The sequence below is a fragment of the Callionymus lyra genome, chromosome 10 (assembly GCF_982586985.1).
Source record: "Callionymus lyra chromosome 10, fCalLyr1.hap1.1, whole genome shotgun sequence".
Classification (NCBI taxonomy): domain Eukaryota; kingdom Metazoa; phylum Chordata; class Actinopteri; order Syngnathiformes; family Callionymidae; genus Callionymus; species Callionymus lyra.
This window is the reverse complement of record NC_141827.1, coordinates 25,669,567-25,691,298: the sequence shown is the minus strand read 5'-3', so window position 1 is coordinate 25,691,298 and position 21,732 is coordinate 25,669,567. Positions and strand designations below refer to the sequence as shown.

Here is a 21,732-nt window from a genome sequence, read left to right as displayed (position 1 = left end):
TACATTCAAGGCTTCCAGGATAAAATAAACAACAGGAAATATTTCAAGTGTTAAAGTGTCGCGTTGTCTTCAGCTAACAAGCTTTTTCCCCATTACCCTTTTGTAGCTGCTTTTATTTTGATGATTCACTTCCTATTGTGGCGTGTGTTTGTACTTGCACTGTTTCATCAGTGGGGTCGCCAGAAAATTACATTTTCAAAAGGGTAAATATATTTTTTACGTTCAATCACCAACTGTTTTTTTTAGGTCACAGATGATTTTTTCACGACCTTCTTCAGTATCCTTTTATTTTGTTGGTTCACTTCCTGTTATGTCACCAGTTCATGTCTTGAGGTAGCAGAACAGCAGACGCCAAAACGTGAATTCAACTTGAGTGCAGTACTGCTCTTCTCCAGCGATTCTTATTATTATTAATTGTGGGAAAGTGCTGAGCTGAAACTACATGATCATATTTACCAACCAATCATATTATTACAATAGTTTCACTGCTTGTGTGGGAGAGGAATGTGGGTGCAACGTTGTCTCTGTGCCAGGTACGATCTCTGGAGGAGTGACCCGCTAAACCCGACTTGTGAGTGAGATAGTGAACGGCTTGAGAAAGTGTGATGAAGAAGTAACAACCTAACATCTCTGTGCTTCAGAAAGGATTTATAAAGACATGTAAACTCTGTTTTTTCCTCACTTGTACAAGTAAAACATGTGAGTTTAAACCATATCTTATTTCTATTCTTTGTTTAATTAAAAGCGTTAAGTCACATGTCTAGCCTGATATATGATGTGTATTTTGTATTTTTGTTTTTAGCCCTTAAATATTTGGTTAGTTTTCTAACTTTCCCCTTTAACACTTGACCCACAGTAGTCGGGTTTATTGGGACCTTTTAGGCTGTGTCATATTTGCATTTCATATCATTCTTTCTAGTAACTAAAAAGGTGTTTAATGATTTTTTACTTCTGTAGCAGGTCTGATCTTTGCTTAATGTTTTCCTTTCTGTTTCAGAGCCACGTATTATTTTGGAAGGAGTTACGGCTAACACTGATCTTAAGCGATAAATTCGCATTCAAATCTGTGTCAGTTGAAACATTTGGAGGAAGATGATTAATGGCTTGTGAAGCTTCAATCAGTCTTTAGTAAATAAACAAAGGATTTTTAATCCTCCTTTACTTTGGCTGCTTGTCTCATCTCCATCTCAATGCTTTGAGTCTTGAAAAGAAAAAATATAATCTTGATCAACCTTCTTGCGAAGAAATACAACACTGGGATGTGTGTGAGCACATCTTCGTGATTGTTTCTGTGACGTTCTTCCTCTCAGCTGCTGAGAACTGAGAAGACATGTGTAATCTAGTCTCTTAGCAACACTGGGTGGTTAGCGAAAACACCGTTTTCCGTGGAAGTCAAGGAACACGGCATAATTAAAGAGACAAATGCATGTTGTCTGGAAACAGAATTGAATCTGGAAGGGTGCCATCGATCACAGCAGACAATTATGCTGTAAATTCATTAAGAAGTTTGGGCAGAACAACAGTCAACATTCAAATGACATTCACCGCTTCAGAGCACGAAGACAGATGACGAGTGAAATTCAATTATTTTTGTTTGGATTTGCTATATTCCATCAACATCTTCACAGCTCATTTGAGTCACAAATATTGAAATGTTTGTATGTTTTCGTTGCTGTTAGCAACAACTACCATAGAGGATATACAGACCAGATTTAACCCCGAAGATAAAGAAGGCGTTGACTCACCTGACCACTTTGGTTCCGCCTCTCATGACCTGCATGTCCACGTTGCAAGTCCCGTTTGAATGAGACACCAAGTTGATCTCAGAGAACTCGGCCTGAATGACGAGAAACCAAACATATACAAATACTTTTGTTTGTTTAAAGGCTCAATGAATACGCCATTATCAGTAGGAAAAAACACTAATTTTGGCATAACCCAAAAAACATTTATCGTGACGCACAAACTTATGGTTAATTCATCCAATTCTCTTCTTAAGATAAACATTTTATTGATTAATTCTTAGCATATATATTACTAGTCTGTCGCATGAAGAACCAACAAGAAACATACTTTGGTGGATACTGGAATTTTATGGAGCTGATGTCAGTTTTTGTGAGATTTAAATTAGAAATGCATTTCATTTTGAGAAAATAAAGGTTCATTTTGTGTCCAGACCATTTTACTAGCTCCATTTCCCTCATGTTTACAAAGACCTATATAGAAATACAAACTGATATACTATCAAAATTCTAGTTTTGTATTCAGAACTTCATTCATTTTATTATTAAAATCAAATTATATCTTATTGTTGGTATACTAAGTAATAATTTGTGCTGCTCCCACCATTAAACACATAATGTTCAATTTAATAAACGCTGTGTTTATAAAATGAACATCATTTAGTAGATAATGACATCACTCGAACCTTAAAAAAAAGCCAATCTCTCATGATGGAAGTTTCCATAAAATATTATATCTTTTTTTTTTCTTGTTCTTGTTACTCTTGTCCGTCAATTTGGTTTTTCAACTGTAAAAAGGTTATGTTTCATATCTTAGTTACTCAATAAAAGTATGTATCTTAGTGCAAATGTCTTTAAAAAACATTTGTTTCAGATCAACGGTGTCAAACTCACTCACACAAGGAACCAAAATCTTCCAGCTGTCCAAGTCGTCGGCTCAACCAAGTATATATTTACCAAACTTTCCATAATATGAAAACGAGTCTGAATGAGAAGTTATTTTTTATTCTAGGAGGCTCCTTATATTTTATTTATCTGTGTTTGTTCTCCTCTGTTCACATCATTTTTACTGTTATTGTTATATCAGTTATAATCTCTTTATGTTTATCTTTAATGTTGTATTTAACTCTAGCATCTTTTTAAACAATTTAAACATGACCGTTAATATACTTTGATCCGAGCCTACCATCCTAATGGAAGTCTTAATGTTAGACTGTATGGTTCATCCTCCGTCTATTTCTCTTCAGGTGTTCAGACTCCGTGATACAAATGTCAGCATCAGTTAAGTGTGGAGTTGATGTGAAATGAGAGCATGTTCTTGTTCAATATTTAACGCACTGGTGAATAAAAAAAGCCACTTAAACAATGGCAGCATAAAAGCAGCAGTAATGATGGAACATTTTCTCCATTACAGGCTCACAGAAGAGTTGAACGAAGGTCATACCTGCTCCACTCTGATGTCGTACTCCCCGACGACCTTCTTCCCCCGAAACACTTTGACCCTGTTAGTGAGGAGAGATAGAAAAAAAGAGAGAGTTGTGTGTGTCAGTGGTCGTGCTTTCATTACTGATGGTAGAATAATTGATTTTAATAACACAAGTTCATTCTGCTTTCACCTCGGCTTCACTAGATCCCCCTTTAGTTCTGCATTCACGTTAGCCAAGCGGTTAAAGCGTTCACGACAGTGCTAACATGGAAGCAGCGTGTCATTCTAGTAATGTAGCGCTGATTAAACAAGAACACGGCAGCAGTCAGATGGTCAGACAGACAGAAATAATGAGACCAGCTGTTTGCTCTACTTTCATATCGCCTAAAAACCCTTTTAATGCCACATTACAATCATGATTATTTTCAGAGGAAAAAAGTGTTGACAGGATTAACATAAACTATGTTGGATGGGAAGTGCCAAACAGATTCACCATTAAACACATGTACAGTACATTTGTTTTTGTCGTTTTGTATGGCTAATGTTATTGTTAGGTTCATGAGTTATAATTTCCAAAGATTTGTTCAGAATTCTTGATTTTGTATAACATTTTTGTAAATTTGATTCAGAATAACTTTTTTCACACTATTTAATTTATAAATTAGTTCCACAAATTTGTTCACCTTTCTCTTTAATCTTCTATATTTGTTTCATGATATATATCTATATATATATATATATATATATAGATATATATATATAAATATATCTATAAATATATATCTATAAATATACTTATATATATATACAGTATATATATATATATATATATATATATATATATATATATATATTGAAAAACATCATATATATACATACATATGATGTTATTCAAGAGATTGTAAATTCAGAAAACAACAAGAACTAAAAGCAAATGAAAGTTGTTGTTTTTTTCATTTTTAAAAAACGTTTGTAGTACTGTGAAAGATTTTTTTTTCAGAATTATTGATATTGTATAACATTTTTGTAAATTTGATTCAGAATAATTCTTTTTTTTTCACACTATTTAATTTTATTATTATTTTATTAATGAATTAGTTCCACAAATGTGTTCACCTTTCTCTTTAATCTTCTAAATTTGTATCATAATATGTATTTATATATACATATATATAAAAAACATCATATACATACATTAAATGATGTTTTTCAATATATAAACATATATTGAAAAACATCATATATATACATACAAATGATCTTATTTAAAAAATTGTAAATTCAGAAAACAACAAGAACTAAAAGCAAATGAAAAATATATTTTTTATCATTTTTTATTTATTTGTAGTACTGTGAAAGACTAATATTTGATTAGTATTAGGATTAACTACTTCAATATCCTGCTTTAAATGACCTTCCATGGCTGCAGCTGCTTCAATGTTCCTTCTGTAAGCGCACCACCAGTTAGCATCTCCCAAAATTGAATGTACACTGACATCAACCGATCTCTCTTTTAAAATAGTTTGAACTCTTTGCAGTGTCTGAACCTCGTGCGACCTGCTCTTGCAGCATCTGTCTCATTAGTCTGCTTCATTACCGTCAGACCATCTGCGGGGGAAAGGCTGAGACTCCTTCCGAAAAGGGACAGAAATCAATAATCACATTTCGGTGGAAATCCTAGACGATGAAGATTTAGACCAGATGGCTCGACTCTCCGGGCTCGTGGGTGTTTTCAAAACATTTGCTAGCAGGTTGAAAACCGAGAGACGTTCAAGAATACCTGGTCACTTGAAGTCTCACCTGCCCATCAGCTATCGAAGGAAGAAATGTCCTTGCAGGTGGAATATTTGATCAAAATATTATTTAATACATTTAGCTTAAAATCAAAAGGGGAAATATAAAAAATAACAAGACAAACCTTAATAAAGTGAGTCCAGGGGGAGCGCTCAATCTTTCCTTCTTAAATAATTATTATTCATCTCAGGAGATATTTTCAATTTAATGGAAGCCATTTTAGCCGGGACGAAAGATATGTTGTTGTTTTATTTGTCAATAAAACAAATTCTGTGATTTATAAATGTTTGCTTACTATTTTATTTTTTCGTGGTCTCCTCTCCTCTCTACTTGGTCTTTTTCCGTTAAGTTAGAACCGGCTCAAAAAAATCTGCAATCAACACCAGCTGCCTTCTGCTTAAGCTTATAAGTTCTAGTCCGTGGTGTCAGATCTAACCCTCTCACGCCTCACTCCTGAAGATGGCCTCCCTAAATATTTCACTCTATGTTTTCTCGTACTGGTCCATTTGTGTTTTCTACTTGCTCTAAGTTTTATCTTTTAATGTTTATTTCTGCCCGTTGTGTTGACAACAACAGTATTTTTTTTATTTTTTTTTCCGTTATTACCGTTTCTTAGGCAAATTATTAAATTGCAAAATGTTGCTTTGTTCTGATCACTAGTGATGGTCTGATGGAGCTTCATGAAGCATTGTCATTATTTTCAGAGTCCACTAGATGGCGTTCTCTGCACTTTTTTTTTACCTTGTTTTGAACAACTGTTCTAATGAAACATCACATCATTTTTAAACTGATGGCGCCACCTAGGTCACCACACATACTTTCCTTTCCATATATATTTTTAATTTGGGACAGTTCATTTTAAAACAGTCATGACTCATGTAGTATAACTTTCTAGGTATTATTTAAACAAGTTTCCTCGATACTTAACCTTGTGTGAGTGTTCTTGATGGAGTTTTTATATGAGGTACTAACAGACTTTTTGTAGTCGCCAGAGAGTTCAGTAAAGTACAGTGACAGCTGATGAGGTATCGTGAGAGAGCGTCATCATTTTGAAAGGCCACTAGATGGTGCTCTCTGCTTTATAATATTTGGCTGTGATTTACTTCTACAATTAAACCTGCAATACGAGTGCCATCTAGTGGCTTTTCAAAATGAAGACACTTTATCGTGATACATAATCAACCCATCATTACCAGCAAGTTAAAAATAGAATCTCACACAACAGGAATCTAGCAACTGCGCAATGAAGATTTTACGGCATTGCAGTTGCCCTTTCCCGACACACAGAGTCGCCAGAAACAACTTTCTTTAACTGGCGTTTTGTTGCTTTGTCAAGTCCTCACTATTTTTTTTACACTATTCTTGTTTCTTACAGAGGAAGATAATCATTCTTTTGCTGAGTATCTTTTAAAAAGTTAATGTAAAGTTTTTTATCAAAATGAAAGTTTGTTATAACTGATAACTTTAAACCCAGGAAGTCGTTGAGTCCAACACTGAACTCTAATTTTCCAGTGGAAGACCTGATTTTCTCTCTGCTCCCACACAGCTATGAACTTTAACTGTAATAACCGGCAGCTTCACAGATTTCAATTGTGAAACATCCGTCACGTCATGTGCAGATTTTGAAGTCGTCATAATGTTGGGCTTGTAAGAAAACACACGATTGCGATATTGCGGCTTCATATTGAGTTTGTACCACCTACTGCTTCCTTTTAATTTGATTTCCTAAACACAGGACCTCATATCGTACCAACCACACAATTATATTTGAAACATAATCAACACGGAACAAAAGAAGTTCTTCTTCAAACAAACAAGCTCCTGATTCCACTTGGAGTTATAAATACTTCAACTTAACAATTACATAAGAGCTCGGCCAGCCAGCCCAGTTTCTGAGACAAAAGTTAACAGTTGGTTTTGTTTGCCGCCCACACAGTCACACTTCAATTGTGCGCTGAAATATTTCTGAAACGGAGACATCGGTGCTTTTACATCCACTGAACAAGTGCAGAAGACTTTGCTGAACCTTTAGTTCTTTGTAAACCACAGTTTGTCCTGAGAAATATAAGGTCAAGTAACTTAGGGAACCATCACTTAGACAGATAAACACAATTTTCACCGTCTCTACTTCTTTCTGTAATTTCTACTTGTTGCCAATTTTTCTTCAGGATGACTATTTTAGTTAGTGATGGTCTGATGAAGCTTCATGAAGCAGTGTCATGTTGTTTAGAGGTCAGTAGGTGGCGCCATCAGTTTAAAAAATAATGTGGTGTTTCATTAGAACAGTTGTTCAAAACAAAGGAAAATAGTGCAGAGAGCGCCATCTAGTGGACTCTGGAAATAATGAAACTACTTAATGAAGTTTCATCGGACCACCACTAGTTGTGAATATAAGATCAGAGAAACGTTTAATTAAAATACCAATATGGACCTTATATGTCTTCATCCCTCTAATATAGGTGTGGGATTGTTATTATTTTGCATTAAAAACATATTTTATCAGAACAATTGCATAGCAATTGAAAGAATTTGAAAACCTTCACACAAAATTACTTATTAAGTTGATTTGCTTTGTGTAATTGTGAGTTCAGTTTCTTTGGCAAATTAGGTGGAAGTCAATACACATATTTGTGGGGAAAAAAAGGAATAATTTAGTTTAAAAAAAACATTTATATATATTTATACTGGTTACCATACTCCCCAATTATTAAATAACAATGTCATTATTACTTGTTTTTTATTCATTGTAGCAATAGACAAAGTCAAAAACATTTGAAAGAAAACAAAAACTGCATACTGCTATCAGACATTAAATGTTGTATGTTAAATAAAAAATTTTAGTTCACGGAGACAACACATACCTTTGCCAAGGAGCTCAAATCACATTTCGTTATAACAAATTAAATTAAAATAATTAATTTGAATCCACATTTTTTGGTGAACAGACTAAAAGATAAACATAAATATTGTAAATAATTGTATTCCTCCTTGTTCTTATAGCCTTACAGCCAACACAAACTTACACGTACCTATGATATGATATGATGATACGACTGCTGACTTTCAAATTGTTTTCATGTATCGTCTTCACTTTAAAATTAACAAAAAAATTCCATGTGTATCATTAGTTTTTTTTAAATTATTAAGATAGTTTTCTAATTGTTAATTATAGAGGTATAATAATATTTTCTATAGTGCAATGTTCAGGTATCACGAGCCTGGTTAAAGCCGCAGCTCTACAGAGTTGTTAAAAGCAACTTGATGGACTCGACGCTTCACTAAACAGTTTCCTGGATCATTGGCTGCAGAAACACTGCATCGATCTGTGGCGTCCAGCAGTCTGACAACATCATGGAAGTGACGACTGTCGAATCAATGCGAGGTTATTCCCAGAGAGACAAAACAAAGGCGGCAGATGAAAACAAGCCTCAGGCGCTAAACAAAAGCACATCACTGATCTGTATACATCAATAAATAAAGTCCATGTATTTAGTTCCTGGCATTTTGAATCATAAATCATGGTTTATTATATATTTATTATTAAATTAAGGATAAAAAAAAAAAAAATGAACACAACGGGAAGTTCTATCATTGAGCCAAACCTGGACTTTTTGGATAAAATCTACTAAAATTCTTACACATTTACTGTAATAAATGCCTTTGGAACTTTTTAGAAATGTTTCATTTATTCACACTTTACTATTATACTGACATTTCCAATCATTCCTCATCCTTAATGCTCAATATTTAAATAACATAAATTTAGGAGAAATTTAAAATAAACTTTTAAATTTGAAATGTATTTATCAGGATTAAGTTACGTGCGCATGAATTTGAGAAGACTAATGTCTTCCTAGTAAAATGAAATCAACAGCATAATAAAAGGATAGAAACACTGAGGAGGTGAACATTTTTCCAACACATTTTTTGCCGCCACCTTCTCTGTTGTCAGCTGTGATGGATTCGATGCAAACACTCATTAACGGAACGTATGAATGCAAATGTAAGGTGCACGATGTGATTGCTAATGTGTTCAGTGACTGCTGCAGAATGTCAAAAGCATCTTCTCAGAGATCCTCATAGTATCGTACCACAGACCAAAACAGAAGATTCAATCAGAAGCACAAGAACAATAACAACATCTCAAGCGAGTCATTCGTCGCCACACTTGAGCATCAGGAGCGAGAAGATCTATGCAACCTGAGGAGACGATGTGAGGAGAAACACAACATTTATTTCTCTTCTCCTTTGTAAGACCCTGTTCTCACGACAACAGCAATCTCTTTGTGAACCACATATCATCCGTGAGTGTCTGGCCTCGGCCCAATCCTTCACTTAAGATAGTTTGGGATCACAACACGACAGGATGGAAAAATAATGTCCTCAAAATGCCAGTAAAGAAGAGACTGATGCCTGGATGGGTGCTGCATTTAATTTTCATGAAAGGTTTTCTCTCCTCGATTTTCCTCTACCTTCTGTGAAACCTTTAGAGCAAGGATGGGCAATTACATTTCTCTGGGGGCCAAATTATATTTCATGACTGATGTGAGGGCCAAAAAAGGAGGGAGCCATTATATAATGTGAAAAACTAAAGTTATAAAAAAATTAAATTAAATTAAATATCCAGTATATATATATATACACACATGCAATATATATATGCAATATCTATATATTAAATACGTTTATTTTTGTATTATTTTTTATTATTATTACCAAACTTTTTATGAATTTCCTTTATATTCTTTATCAAATTACTATAAGCAACAAATTAAACTAAGGGGAAAAAAGAGAAGGTCCTGAAACAAACCTTTTAAATTTTTTTTTTAATAAAAACAAAATAAAATTGTTTCTTAGCCTTCGTAAAAAAAAATCTACTTTTGTAGTTTTCCTCCGCAAGGGAGCCGCACAAATAAAGTCAGAGGGCCAGATGTGGGCACTAGGGACGCACTTTTAGAGGAAGTATGACGATATGTATCAGGATACATGGACAACGGTACAATATAAAACAATACTGTAGTTACAAGGATATATTTGTAGTATTGTCAAGAACTTGCAGAATTACAGACCACATGACTCTTGAAAAGTACATTTGTTTTGAAACCAAAATATGTCCAAATATCAGCTTTAAAAAGCTGCTGGAGTTGACTGTATCCTCTCGTCCTCAGGCAAGGGCATCTAGTGGCCGGAAGTTTAATGAAACACAAAAATGCTGTGAATATTTACATGTTAATTGTTAGAAAAAAATAAATCTATTTTTGATATTACACACACTTTATTATGATTTGAAAGCCACAAATGAATAAATCAAATTAGTGCAGTTAAATGTTGATACGGTTTTGTGGAAAGAAAAGAAGCAATATTTAAGGTTATCAGAATTTTCTTACTACTCCTGATGATCTAATTTAATGATTTTGTAAAAGCCGGTTCATCCCAAACAAAAGAAAAATCAGGTTTAGTTCATGTAGAATAGATCCCTCTGAAGATCTCCTTTATATCATCTATATTTTCTAAAATTATTATAAATATTATCTATATATTGCACACAGAGCATTTTGTGTATGAGTTCCTTACAACATTTAGAGTCACTCTTTTAAAAAAAAAAAATCTTAGCAGTCGTGCGTTTCTATCTGATGCCACTGTTTTCAACGTAGAAAAAGAATTGCCCTTTTGAGTCTTCACCCGTGATCTGGAGGTCTATTTGTGATGCTTCTCTACTTTTGAGTGACTCCAGGGCTCCTACTCAACCACGCATCATCCAAACAAGTGCTGCATAAAGACTTTAAAATTATCTTCCGGCAAACAGGCTCGCGAGGCGATTGTGTCGGATGAATAATTCAGCAGCAGCTAAGGAGTCACCGCCACCTCCTGCTAGTACCTGCTACTTCGGGCCCCTGCAGGGACTCACTGGGAACCCATCCACTGCGTCACCACCTATCAATATAGACACATATGAAACAAGACGAGGGGCACAGACGGTGAGAAAGGATCGTTTTATTTCATTTAACATGTAGCACCAGAGGCTGACAGTTAGCTAACCTCAACCTTCAATATTCAGGAACTTAGGCTCATTTCATTGTAAGAGGCAGTATGTATTTACCGAAGTGCATAACAGGAGATAATGAACACAAGTTCAAATAATAAACACAAGAGTTATAAATATTTATCCCATAAATGTATTTCTTTGATGCTCAGTTTGATGCTAAGCTTTAAATAAGTTTTTTGTTTTTTATGAAATTTTAGAGGAGAAAAATAATACATTTATATATGATAATAATTATATAAAGCCTATATTACATTTTCCTACAATGCGTACTTAAGGAATCTTTGATAAAACAGTGAAGATATTCAAACAGTTGTGTAATTATGTCAAGTATTATTTTCACATATGTTTTGAATCATTGACTATAACTATGATCTAGAATGATAATATTTTGGTTTTAATCATATTTTTAATTTTCATGTGACTTTAAAGAATCTGATGCCGACAAAATGTGTTTAGGTGTCGAACAGTTGATCAGACGTTTGTATCTTCATTATGAGAAGGCTATAATAAAAGTGTATCTTGTGATGAACAGAAAATAATTTAAAAATAAAAGAAACAATGAGCGAAACACCGTAAATCAAAAAAATAATTAAGGATCATTAATTCAGAGAAAAGTTAATTCCACAAAAGCAATTATTTCTCCGACCGGCTGACATTTCAGTCGGTCTAATTTTTCATTTCTCAATTTGTTTCTCTGCCTGTTTCCTGCTGAAGGTAATTGTAATAATGTAAGAGTTAGCTCTGTTTCACATGTCAGTCAATCATCCTTACAAAAGATTTCAAAATTATATTTTCCCACATCTTACTGTACCAATCAACTTCGATAAAACCTAAAGTTTAACAACCACACAATAAAAATACACACAATACACAGTATAAACATGTTTTGTTTCTTCTTTTCCAATAATTCAATATTTATTGCATAAAATAATGTAAATATTTTTTTAATGCTGTAAAAGTCAGTTTTATTTGGATGCCTCTAGTGGACACTTGATGAACTACAGCTTTATGCATAACAGTATCTTACCTTTAAAAAAAAACCTGGATAGTCCTTCTATTTAGAGTTGAACCAATAATGAATAATATTATTAAAACTAACTAACGTTAGCTTGCTGTCATTCTCTGCGATATATATATACAATCAAAGGGCCACGTTTGGCGATACCTCCCCTCAACACTCATTAGTACAGCATCCATTTCATTGCAGACACTGACAGGAGGAATACATTTCTTTAAACCTTCGTAACCAAGACTTCTAATACATTGAAGGTACGTGTAAGAAGTCATTGTCCTCTTCCCCCCGGTACCACTCCAGTGGTCATAATGATCTGGTTATATCACTAGAGGAACACGCCTTAAGATAGAGGTTTTTCTTTCATATTCCTTTCCGAACCTCAACTGAACCTGAGCAGCACTAACTACACTTACGGGATCAAATGAGCTCTGGGTTGCTCGTAAGAAACATCTTGGCAGTTCCCTGCTCCGCCGTGCATTGATCCGCCATCCAACAAGGTGAAAGTAAGGTGAGGGATCTATTTAGTTTAATGGTGGTATGAAAAAAGGGAGCTTGCATAGATCGATACAGACAATGCTGGCGGGTCTACAGCTGAGGCTTTATCTGAGCCAGATGTTGGCCTGACACAGCTGCAAGATTTATACCTTAATGTTCTTTTCTATTACATTTTGACTCTGAAGCCAGACTGGCTGTTTAACAGTCTGGATATATAATAGAGCGCGACCTTCACTTTTAAATGGATATCACTTGGAAACGAGTCTATAGTCACCAGTTATTCAAATCATGGTGAATCTAAACCTTATAGTCAAGATCAGTTTGACACACTAGGAAGATTCTCTCTTTAACAACAGCGTCAGTGTCGGCCGAGGCTAGACGGAATCCTGACTTCTGAAGGTACGTTGACTTGCTTACACTCTGAGGCAAACAATTCCGACGAAGCCGCCGACTGATAAAACAAAAGAAACATCTGAGGAAGAAGAAGAGGAACCCTCTGGTCACGGAAATATAAAATTATCTTCGCCACAACATCATGTGGATGGAAACCAGAGTCACGGTCTGTCATTGTTTACAAGACTAAGCCGTTCAAATCTTTATTGATAAAATAACGGCACAGAATTTAAACGCTTTGATTTTCTATGAGTGACACTGTCCATCTGACACACTTCAGAATGTTTTCAATATAAAAGTGTGTATAAATTTAAATTTTTAAAACTATATTTATCATTGCAAAAAGTTCTTGTTCAACACACAAAGTAAGAAGCATGCTCAACATCGCTCTATATTGTCACACAGAGACCTTCAAAAGATTTGTGGATCATGATGGTAATACACTAAAGTCTCATGAAAAGTGATCAAGAGGGCTGAATTTGGTCCTAAGGCCTTAGTTTTGATAGCCAAGGAATTTCATCTACTAACCATATTTTTGCTTAAACATGTAAAAAAACATGAATTCTCTCAGCCTTGTTTTAATCTATTTGAGCTGTGATTGGCTAATTGTCTGCTGCTCAGGAATAATGTGTTCCAGCTGGAAAAATTGTCCTTTAAATATTTAAACTATCGGTTTCCTTTAAAACAAGGCTACATCCATCTCGGTGACAGAATATTTCAGAGGCTTAAATACTCTTAGGATTTCATCATAAATCTGAACTAAAGTGGTTAAATATATAAATATAAAGGAGGTTGTAATATGTCTTCTGTTCCACAGTGAAGTTGTTGCTTTTGTTTCCAACTTGTTTGTTCAATTTGCAGCTTTTTACACCGCAAGGTCTCTAACAGTGGAACATAAACTTTATCGGGAAATATAATATTGTGATCCAAGAGTCGTTCTGGTGCTTTGCTGCGCATTATTATATCAACCCAGAGTCCATTTCTGCTGCTGGCAGTGGTCCAGCTCACTCTCTTTCCCTTCTCATTGATTTTCCCAACTACTCAGGAAACATCACGACCGACTCACAGAATGAAGATAAACAGACTACAGAACCGGTTTAAACTGCTCGTAAAAACAATGAAGACTTTTATAGTACTCGTTCATTCTTCCAGCGTTGTTTAAAATAAACATTATTTTCCCCCAATAAAATAACCATATTCTTCAATATTGTTATGATTGTACTGTTATGTTTGTATAGATTTCAGGTTGGACCAGAGGGACTATTCAATCCACACAGTAATTCCTTTTAATCTGACTTGTGACCCATTTAACTGGGATTTTCTCCTAAAGCCAATGACTCAATGTTGTTTTGAAAGTATCCCTGACGTTCACCAAGTAAGCTGACGGAGAAAAAAACATGGAGGCAGAAGTGAATTTGAGTGCAGTGCCCATGTGGCTGGGATTAACAGGTTTACCAACAGTGCTTATAAATAACCACCGTGAGGATTTAGATACCCACTGACCCATAAAAATGTGTTTCCATGCCGGCCAAAACATCGGGATGACACCTCATCACTGCCCAAACCCTCATTTTTTATTCTATTCACGGTATTGTTTGGCTATATTAACCTGCTGGTGGAGCTCATACGTCTTCGTTTTCACTCTATAATCAGAGAAGCAACCGGAAAATTCATGATGGATGAGTGAGGAAGAAATTCACCAAGCTCTCATAAATCATAAAGATATGAACATTTGAAAATGTGTAAAATGATCTTTACATTATCAAGTTCAGACAGGCATAGAATTAGATAAATTATGCGGTTTCATTCAGTTTATATATCTCCACTTTGTCTTAACTAACGGCTTAAATCTGGAGATGAACTCACGCTAACCAATGATATTAATTACATTATAGTATCAACGAAAATGTGGAATGAAAGGTTTCTCAATAGGAGATGTCGTTTGCTGCTTTGGTTTTTCTTACACAAATTTTCTGGTTAGATTGGACCAACCAGATACACTTTATTATATTATATTATGACAATCATCTGAGATGGTTCATGTTGTCGTAGATACATGCGGCTCTTTGACTGTAATTATGTGGCCCTAATGGGGGTTGGACTGATTATGCAGAAACATTTATCTTGGCTAACTAAACTAAAGTTTTTGTCTAAACTTAATCTGAAAAAAATGGTCCCTTACAACAGACACTGTATATAATGTGGCCCCCGAGGAGAAATGCCTCAGAGTGTCTCTCTGTCTTGTTAAGGAATCTGACTTTAAAAATATGAACTTAGACAAAGATAATGAATCAGATTTGGTTTTAAATTCTAAATAATTTTACTTAAAAAAGGAGAGATTAATACAGAATAATCTCATAGAATGTACATTCTAAAGCAAGAGCTGTTTCAGTCGCATCTTTATACTCCATCGTAAATTATTAATTATCAAGACACAAGAACAAAGTTCACAACCGGAAAAAAAAACGTGAAGAATGATGTATAGATTGTCTAAAAGTGAAGGTTAGTGGGGTAATTGGGTTGTCAATTGGGTAACACAAAATGGTTGCTAGCGGGAGTGGCTTACCTGGCAAAGAAGCTAGTGTATTTATTGTTTTAACAGAAACCCGGTGAGGAGTTCTCTATTTTGCTCTAGAAACATCCAACCGACAAAGATAAATGGAGTATAATGGAGGTTAAGTACTTCAAAGATGGTTTTTTTCTACACAAAATAATCCACAGTTTTATTATTGTTGAGTTTCTAAGTGAGCAAGTGATAGCCCTTGGTCTCCGGGGCGGATCCTTGAAACTCCCAAACTCCCTCTGTGTGACTTCAAAAAAAATGAAGGGACTAGAGTCACAGAGGGGGGCCTTCACCGAGCCGGCAAATGAGAAAAACATTTAGTAATTACTTTCTCCCTGCTGCTGGTCTGAACCAGATGGAAGCTGTTTGAATAGATAAAGAAGTTCATTCAGTGGAAGAAACTAACTATTCTCACACAGACACTTGGATATGCATTATTAAGTTGTAAGGCAATAAGAATCCTAGCGTGACTGTGATGAGTCAATCCTTTCCACCGTCATCGAGATGGAGGCCCTTGAAAGGTACCCCAGAATTTTATGACAAATGTGAAGTTCATAAAAATGCTTTTTATCATAACGCTGAATCAGCAAAAGCTCTGACTGGTTTCGCTGCAACAAGATGGTCGCATAACAAGTTTGTGTTTTTCTTCCCAAGTTAACTGGTTTATCTTTGAGTAAACTTGACCCGAACAAGAAGCTTGACTTTTTTTTTTTTTTTTTTTTTTTTTTATTTGTCATGAGTGACTAATAATCATTTATCTTGATGAAGCACCTTTTAGGCAGTATTAATCAATACAATAAACAAACAAAAACGTTAAAAAAAATGTATTTGCAGCCCGGTAACAAAGTAACAAATGGCCGGTACTGGACAGAGGTGGTTAAGTACCACTGCCTTATGTTGTTTAACCATAAGTAAGATTTTCTGGAGCTCCTGTGTTGTTCTCGGTAATATCTTGACCTTTAATATATATTTTATTGAGTATTGTTTTGATTGTTAAAGCGCTTTGTGACCCTGGTCTCGAAAAGCGCTATATAAATACAAATTACTTACTTACTTACTTTTGAATATCAATCCACACTGGACAGAACCAACTATATTCAAAAATGAAAAGTACTAAATATTTTCTTTCAAACAATATTCACATCTTCAGTAGAAGAAAAGTGAGGGTGGTGTGTCAGGGTCAGACTTTTTTTTCCTGTGTAACACTTCATTAGTTCAACTTCGAGACGGCCTTCGCGGTTTTGTGTCGCGGACAAAAGGAGGACGTTAAAAAGAGACATCAAGTTGACTGTAGAGGAATACAAATTGGAAGTCATTTGTTACTGTTGGCGTGTCCTTGTCTGGGCTGCTTTAAATGATCATGTCCAAGGCTCGGGAAAAGTTCCTGGAGACATTGGGTTGCAGACGAGTTTTGTTTGGTGTCGTGATCTATCGTCTGCTTCATAGCCTTGCTGTGCTAAATCAGTGAAGCAAGAGGCAAGGAGTTTATTACTGGACATCTTTGACTAATTTCTATCTTTAACTTGGAATTAAAGGGACAATATGTTGATTTGAAAATGATGTTTCCGGTGACACTATGTGTCAGAAAAGAGTAACTGCAATGCTGTAAAATCTCTGATACAATATTGCTTGTATTATCTTCCTGGAAACCTCCAAAAAGTCCTCTCAGTACTTCATATAAAAAAAAAACACAGTGAACATGGTAAAGTGTCAGGAGTCACAGTATTGATTATTTTCCTCACCAATTCTTTACATTTATTTAGCGGTTGTCAGTCAATATTTTCCTTTCCAATTCCAATATTTACCTGTATATATATTTTTTACTTCCAGAAAAGCTGGCACTACTCTAGCTTCAGACGAAAGGATAATTTTTTTAATGATCTTTTCTGTTTCTATTTATGATTAATATTTAGAAGCGTAAGAAACATAATGTATAGAATGGTTATTAACCTTATTTTGAAGTGTCATTGCACAATTATACTTAATTAAATTATACTTAACTAACTTATACTAAATTAACTTATACTTACTATAATTATACTCGACGCTAAACTTGCACCAAAAAATGAAGTTTAAAATTGGGAAAAAGAGGCTGTAAATCTGAGATAACAACAAAATCACAACAAATGTCAACATTCTCAATTCTTGCACTTCACATCCAAAACCTCGGTCTCTATTTCCTGTCTTTAACCTTTACTCACTGCTCCTCCCCTCCTGGTTGTGTGTGTGTGTCTGTCGGTGTGTAAGTGTGTATTTGTGCGTCCAGTCACAGCTGAGTGCAGTCGGCCTCAGGCGCTCATGTGCAGCTGAACGAAAAGACACGTGACGAGGATCTTTCCAGTTCTAACTCAGCACTATCCTGCCTTCCTTGCCGTCTAACCCCTCAGTCTCACAGCTGTCACTCATCCCTGCCATCCTTCTTTCATTTGTGTCCCTCCTGATGCTGTAACCTCATCACCGCGCTCATCTCACCCTGTCTCATCCTCACAAACAAATTATTACCTCACAGTGTTTTGTCCCAGATTCACTTCCTCATTTCCTCCGGGATGGATTTCACAAACACCTTATGACGTCACCGACGGCACTGAAACATCTTTTTGTCTCTCGTCTTCTTGCACAGAATTCTCTCTGCTCCATACAAGCGGCTCGGATGATTTCATTCTTCCAGAAGTCATGCACTGATGCACACTTTCCTGCAACGAAATCATATTTCTCTATCCCTACTCATTATTTTGGCTTTCGTCAACTTTAATTTAAGAGCAAGATATATCAACTTTTCTGTTTGTGTTGAACTATTATCAGATAAAAGCTCAGTCATTGTCCTTATTATGCTTAGAATTCTCATTAATACTTTCTTAATTTTAACCTTTATTTTATCTCAATTGGCACCAACATTACAAGTAAATTCCTTTTTTATTCTAGTTCTTCATCTCTTCTCTTTATATTTTTCAACATCCAGTAATTTCAGTTCCTTATTTTATCTTAAACACTTACATCTTTATAGGTTACTGTACCAACATGAACATTTTTCTACCATGATTTTGAGACAGCCATTCAGTGGGCCACATAAAATGACCGGGCGGACCAGATATGGACCCCGCGCCTCAAGATTGACCTTTGCACTCTAGTGTTTAGAGCTCAGTGTGTAAGAAAGAAGAAAATATACAAATATTTTTTAACATTTTATTTTTAGTATAGATCTTTTGTGGTTTATATTTCATTAAAGTTTACGTGAAATAAAATTCGTCATTCATTTGTTGATGTAATTTAACTTCTGACCAATAGATGGCGGCATTCATTACGTCCTCTGTCGCCAAATGAGCAATTTCATTTCGCAAGTTCCTATTGATGACTGAGGACGAGAGGATACAGTCGACTCCAACCTCTTTAAAACTGATACACATATTGTTACGTGAGCTGAGTGTATCTTATGGAATCTAGTCAGTGCCTCACAGCGAGAAATGTTTTCATTATTTAATTTTAACATATAAACAAAAAAGGACTTTGAAACATGTTTTATTGACATATAAACTAATTTAAACCGTTTTAATTAGCCTTTTAAGATAATTTTCAGTGTTTAAATAATGTCTGCTGGTCTCTACTTCTAGAAAAGGAGAAGCCAAGATATTCCCTGATCAGTTAGATTCTGAAATCAAGCCTGAAGTCATTTGAATCATGCGGTTAAGAGATGATTTGTGAACATGAAGTGGGTACAACACTGATTATCTGCCTCTGCTACCTGCTGTAAATAAGTGGAGTCGCCAGACGTCCCAAAGGTTCGCCGTTTAATTGGCTATGAACTCTGTAATCTTTCTTGTCTGTGTTTGTAATTTTATTTAAATACCCGAGGGTCTTGTAATTGCCTGTTTGTTTCAAGGGTCGCTGAAGCCGTGTGCGGTTTGTAGTCGAGACCCTTTTCTGTTGTCAGGAGAGCGGCGGTGAATAGATTAAGTCCAACACTTGAACAAGCTTGTGGTATCAGGACGAAACCATCAGTGAAATACCTGCTTCTTGTCATTAAACCCTGAGTATACCTGGAAACACATCAGGTTATATTGAGTATTCAGAAATTCAAATAAACAATTTGACAGCTAATGATGAATAATAAATGTTTATTATGCTCCTTGTTATGATAGAAATGAAAACACATTTTAATTATACTATAACATACCTCATACAGAATAAACTAATTTATTTAAAAACTAAAGTAAAACTCATAACAACATGTCCTCTGCAACAAACATAAAGACACTGAAAATAACGTTACAATGTGAGCTAAACAAGCTATTGACAAAGGGCGAACGTTTACCCTGTGAATCAATGCAAATATAGTTTATTTGTGCGAAGGCTACTACAAACATACGACAAGATGAATGTTGATGATTATTTTGAAACTAGAAAATAAAAGTTATAAGCAACATATTCAATTATATTAGATATAAAAAGATGAAGACATTTAAATGGAGCCCAATCGTTGTGAGGGCGGAGTCCCGGCGCCCTCTATGGGTCAGCCGCCACTGGTCAAAAGGCCATGCTCGGCCCCCTCAACAGATCTCATGTGGCCCACCACCCTCGTAATTAAATTCAGTGAAAAAAATGTGATGTTGAAAAAATTGCCCAAGATGTTAACAACATTTATAACACTGAATTTAATTTATTTACATTTACATTTTTTACATTTTATTTTTAAATTTAATTGTTTACACTGAATATTTTTTGTATACATTTTTTACATGTCTACACGCCTATTTAACGCTCAAGCGAGTAAAGCCATTATAGAGAGAAATAACTGCTGCTGTAATAGATATATTTAGTTACATTAAGAGGGTCGTTCAAGTCTTGTGGTTACTCCTGGAAACAACATGAAATCGGTGATTCAACTTAGTTGCATTTCTCAACCTTATCTCTCCTGCATGCAGCAGCAGCAGCAGCTCCATGAAGAAGTGCTCGAGGAGGAGGAGATTTTCCAGTCACGACTCTGTGGCACCGAACTGCGCATGTTCACTTAAATGCTGAGGTTCACCAGTCTTGATTAAAGAAGAAAACATTGCTGCTGCCAGACTCAGCGCAAACATCCTCCTGTTGGTTTACTATCACTTTGAGTGACGTAGATCGTGAGTTATTCTTTGAATGTCTGTAATAATATATCTCAAAAATTATTCAAAAGAAATCACCAGGAAACATTGATAACGAGAATATATTGGTATGAAAAATGTTGCTTGAAAAATGGACTAAAATGTTAAGTAATAAAAGTGATATATTTATATATTTATTTGACTCAGACTAAGTTCCAGAAAGAACTGATAAAAGTATATTATTTAATACATGCTGAAAGTTTTAGACAAAATATGTAACTGGGGGAAAAATGTAAAACGAATTAGGGCAAATAAATCTGTTGCTTTTCCATCTGGTTACTAAGTTTTAGGTGTTTAATCCGGATTGAAGACGGTTTGAAAAGATTATACAGTCACTTGTATGGTTTATAACTACTGCTTCACACACACAGACTAATTTACATTGTTTTCGATATCAACCGAATCCGGATCGTAGCAGAGCTTTACAACTGGTGTGTTTAAAAAAATAAAAATTGGGCCAATATGATTCTTGAATCATGAAAGTTTGTCTGAAATTGAACATTTAATGATCTGCTTAATGTAACATATGGTCATTAAAAGTAGCTGATACTCTCAAAAAAAGAGTTTCATGTGCGTCATAAATCACGAGAGGTGAAGAAGATAATGAAGACAGGGTAGAACATATGTGACCAATATTCTAATTTGCTCTAGAAACCCCTGGTTGTACATTTAATAAGAGATTGATATTGTGGAGAAATTACATATTTTGCAAGGACTAGTCCATGATAACTTTAAAACTACTCTTTTTTTTGCTCGATTTTTTGAGTGTTGACAGCTAAAGATTTTTATTATAGTTTTATTGTCTTTTAAAAAAAAAAAAAATACTCAGTCAAAAACACAGTTTTATCTATCAGAGTACATATGTACTGTACCTTAAAACCTTTCAATTATTTATCCAAAATAAATAATCTTTAAAATTGACCATAGAGACAAATACAAATTTAAATAATGATAAACATCATAAACCGTTTTAAAAATCAAGTACATCACGACCCTTTTATTAATCTATACATGGATTCCTTGTTGTTTTCCATTTACTGGCAGAACTAACTGTTGACAGAGCTGCAGCGACACTTTCATCATCAACCAATTAAAGATGATTTAACATCATTACGAACACGCG

The 21,732-nt window shown here is 34.9% G+C and overlaps 1 protein-coding gene across 1 annotated transcript in view; it reads right to left on the bottom strand.

Annotated features, from left to right (window-relative positions):
- syn2b (synapsin IIb) overlaps window positions 1–21,732 on the bottom strand; it is a 67,300-nt gene that overhangs the window by 29,082 nt on the left and 16,486 nt on the right. The window contains exons 2-3 of the mRNA XM_087800396.1: window positions 3,187–3,244; window positions 1,746–1,837 (exon numbers count right to left, since the gene is read on the bottom strand). Coding sequence (XP_087656522.1) covers window positions 1,746–1,837; window positions 3,187–3,244 — 150 coding nt within the window. The remainder of the gene's footprint in view (window positions 1–1,745; window positions 1,838–3,186; window positions 3,245–21,732) is intronic.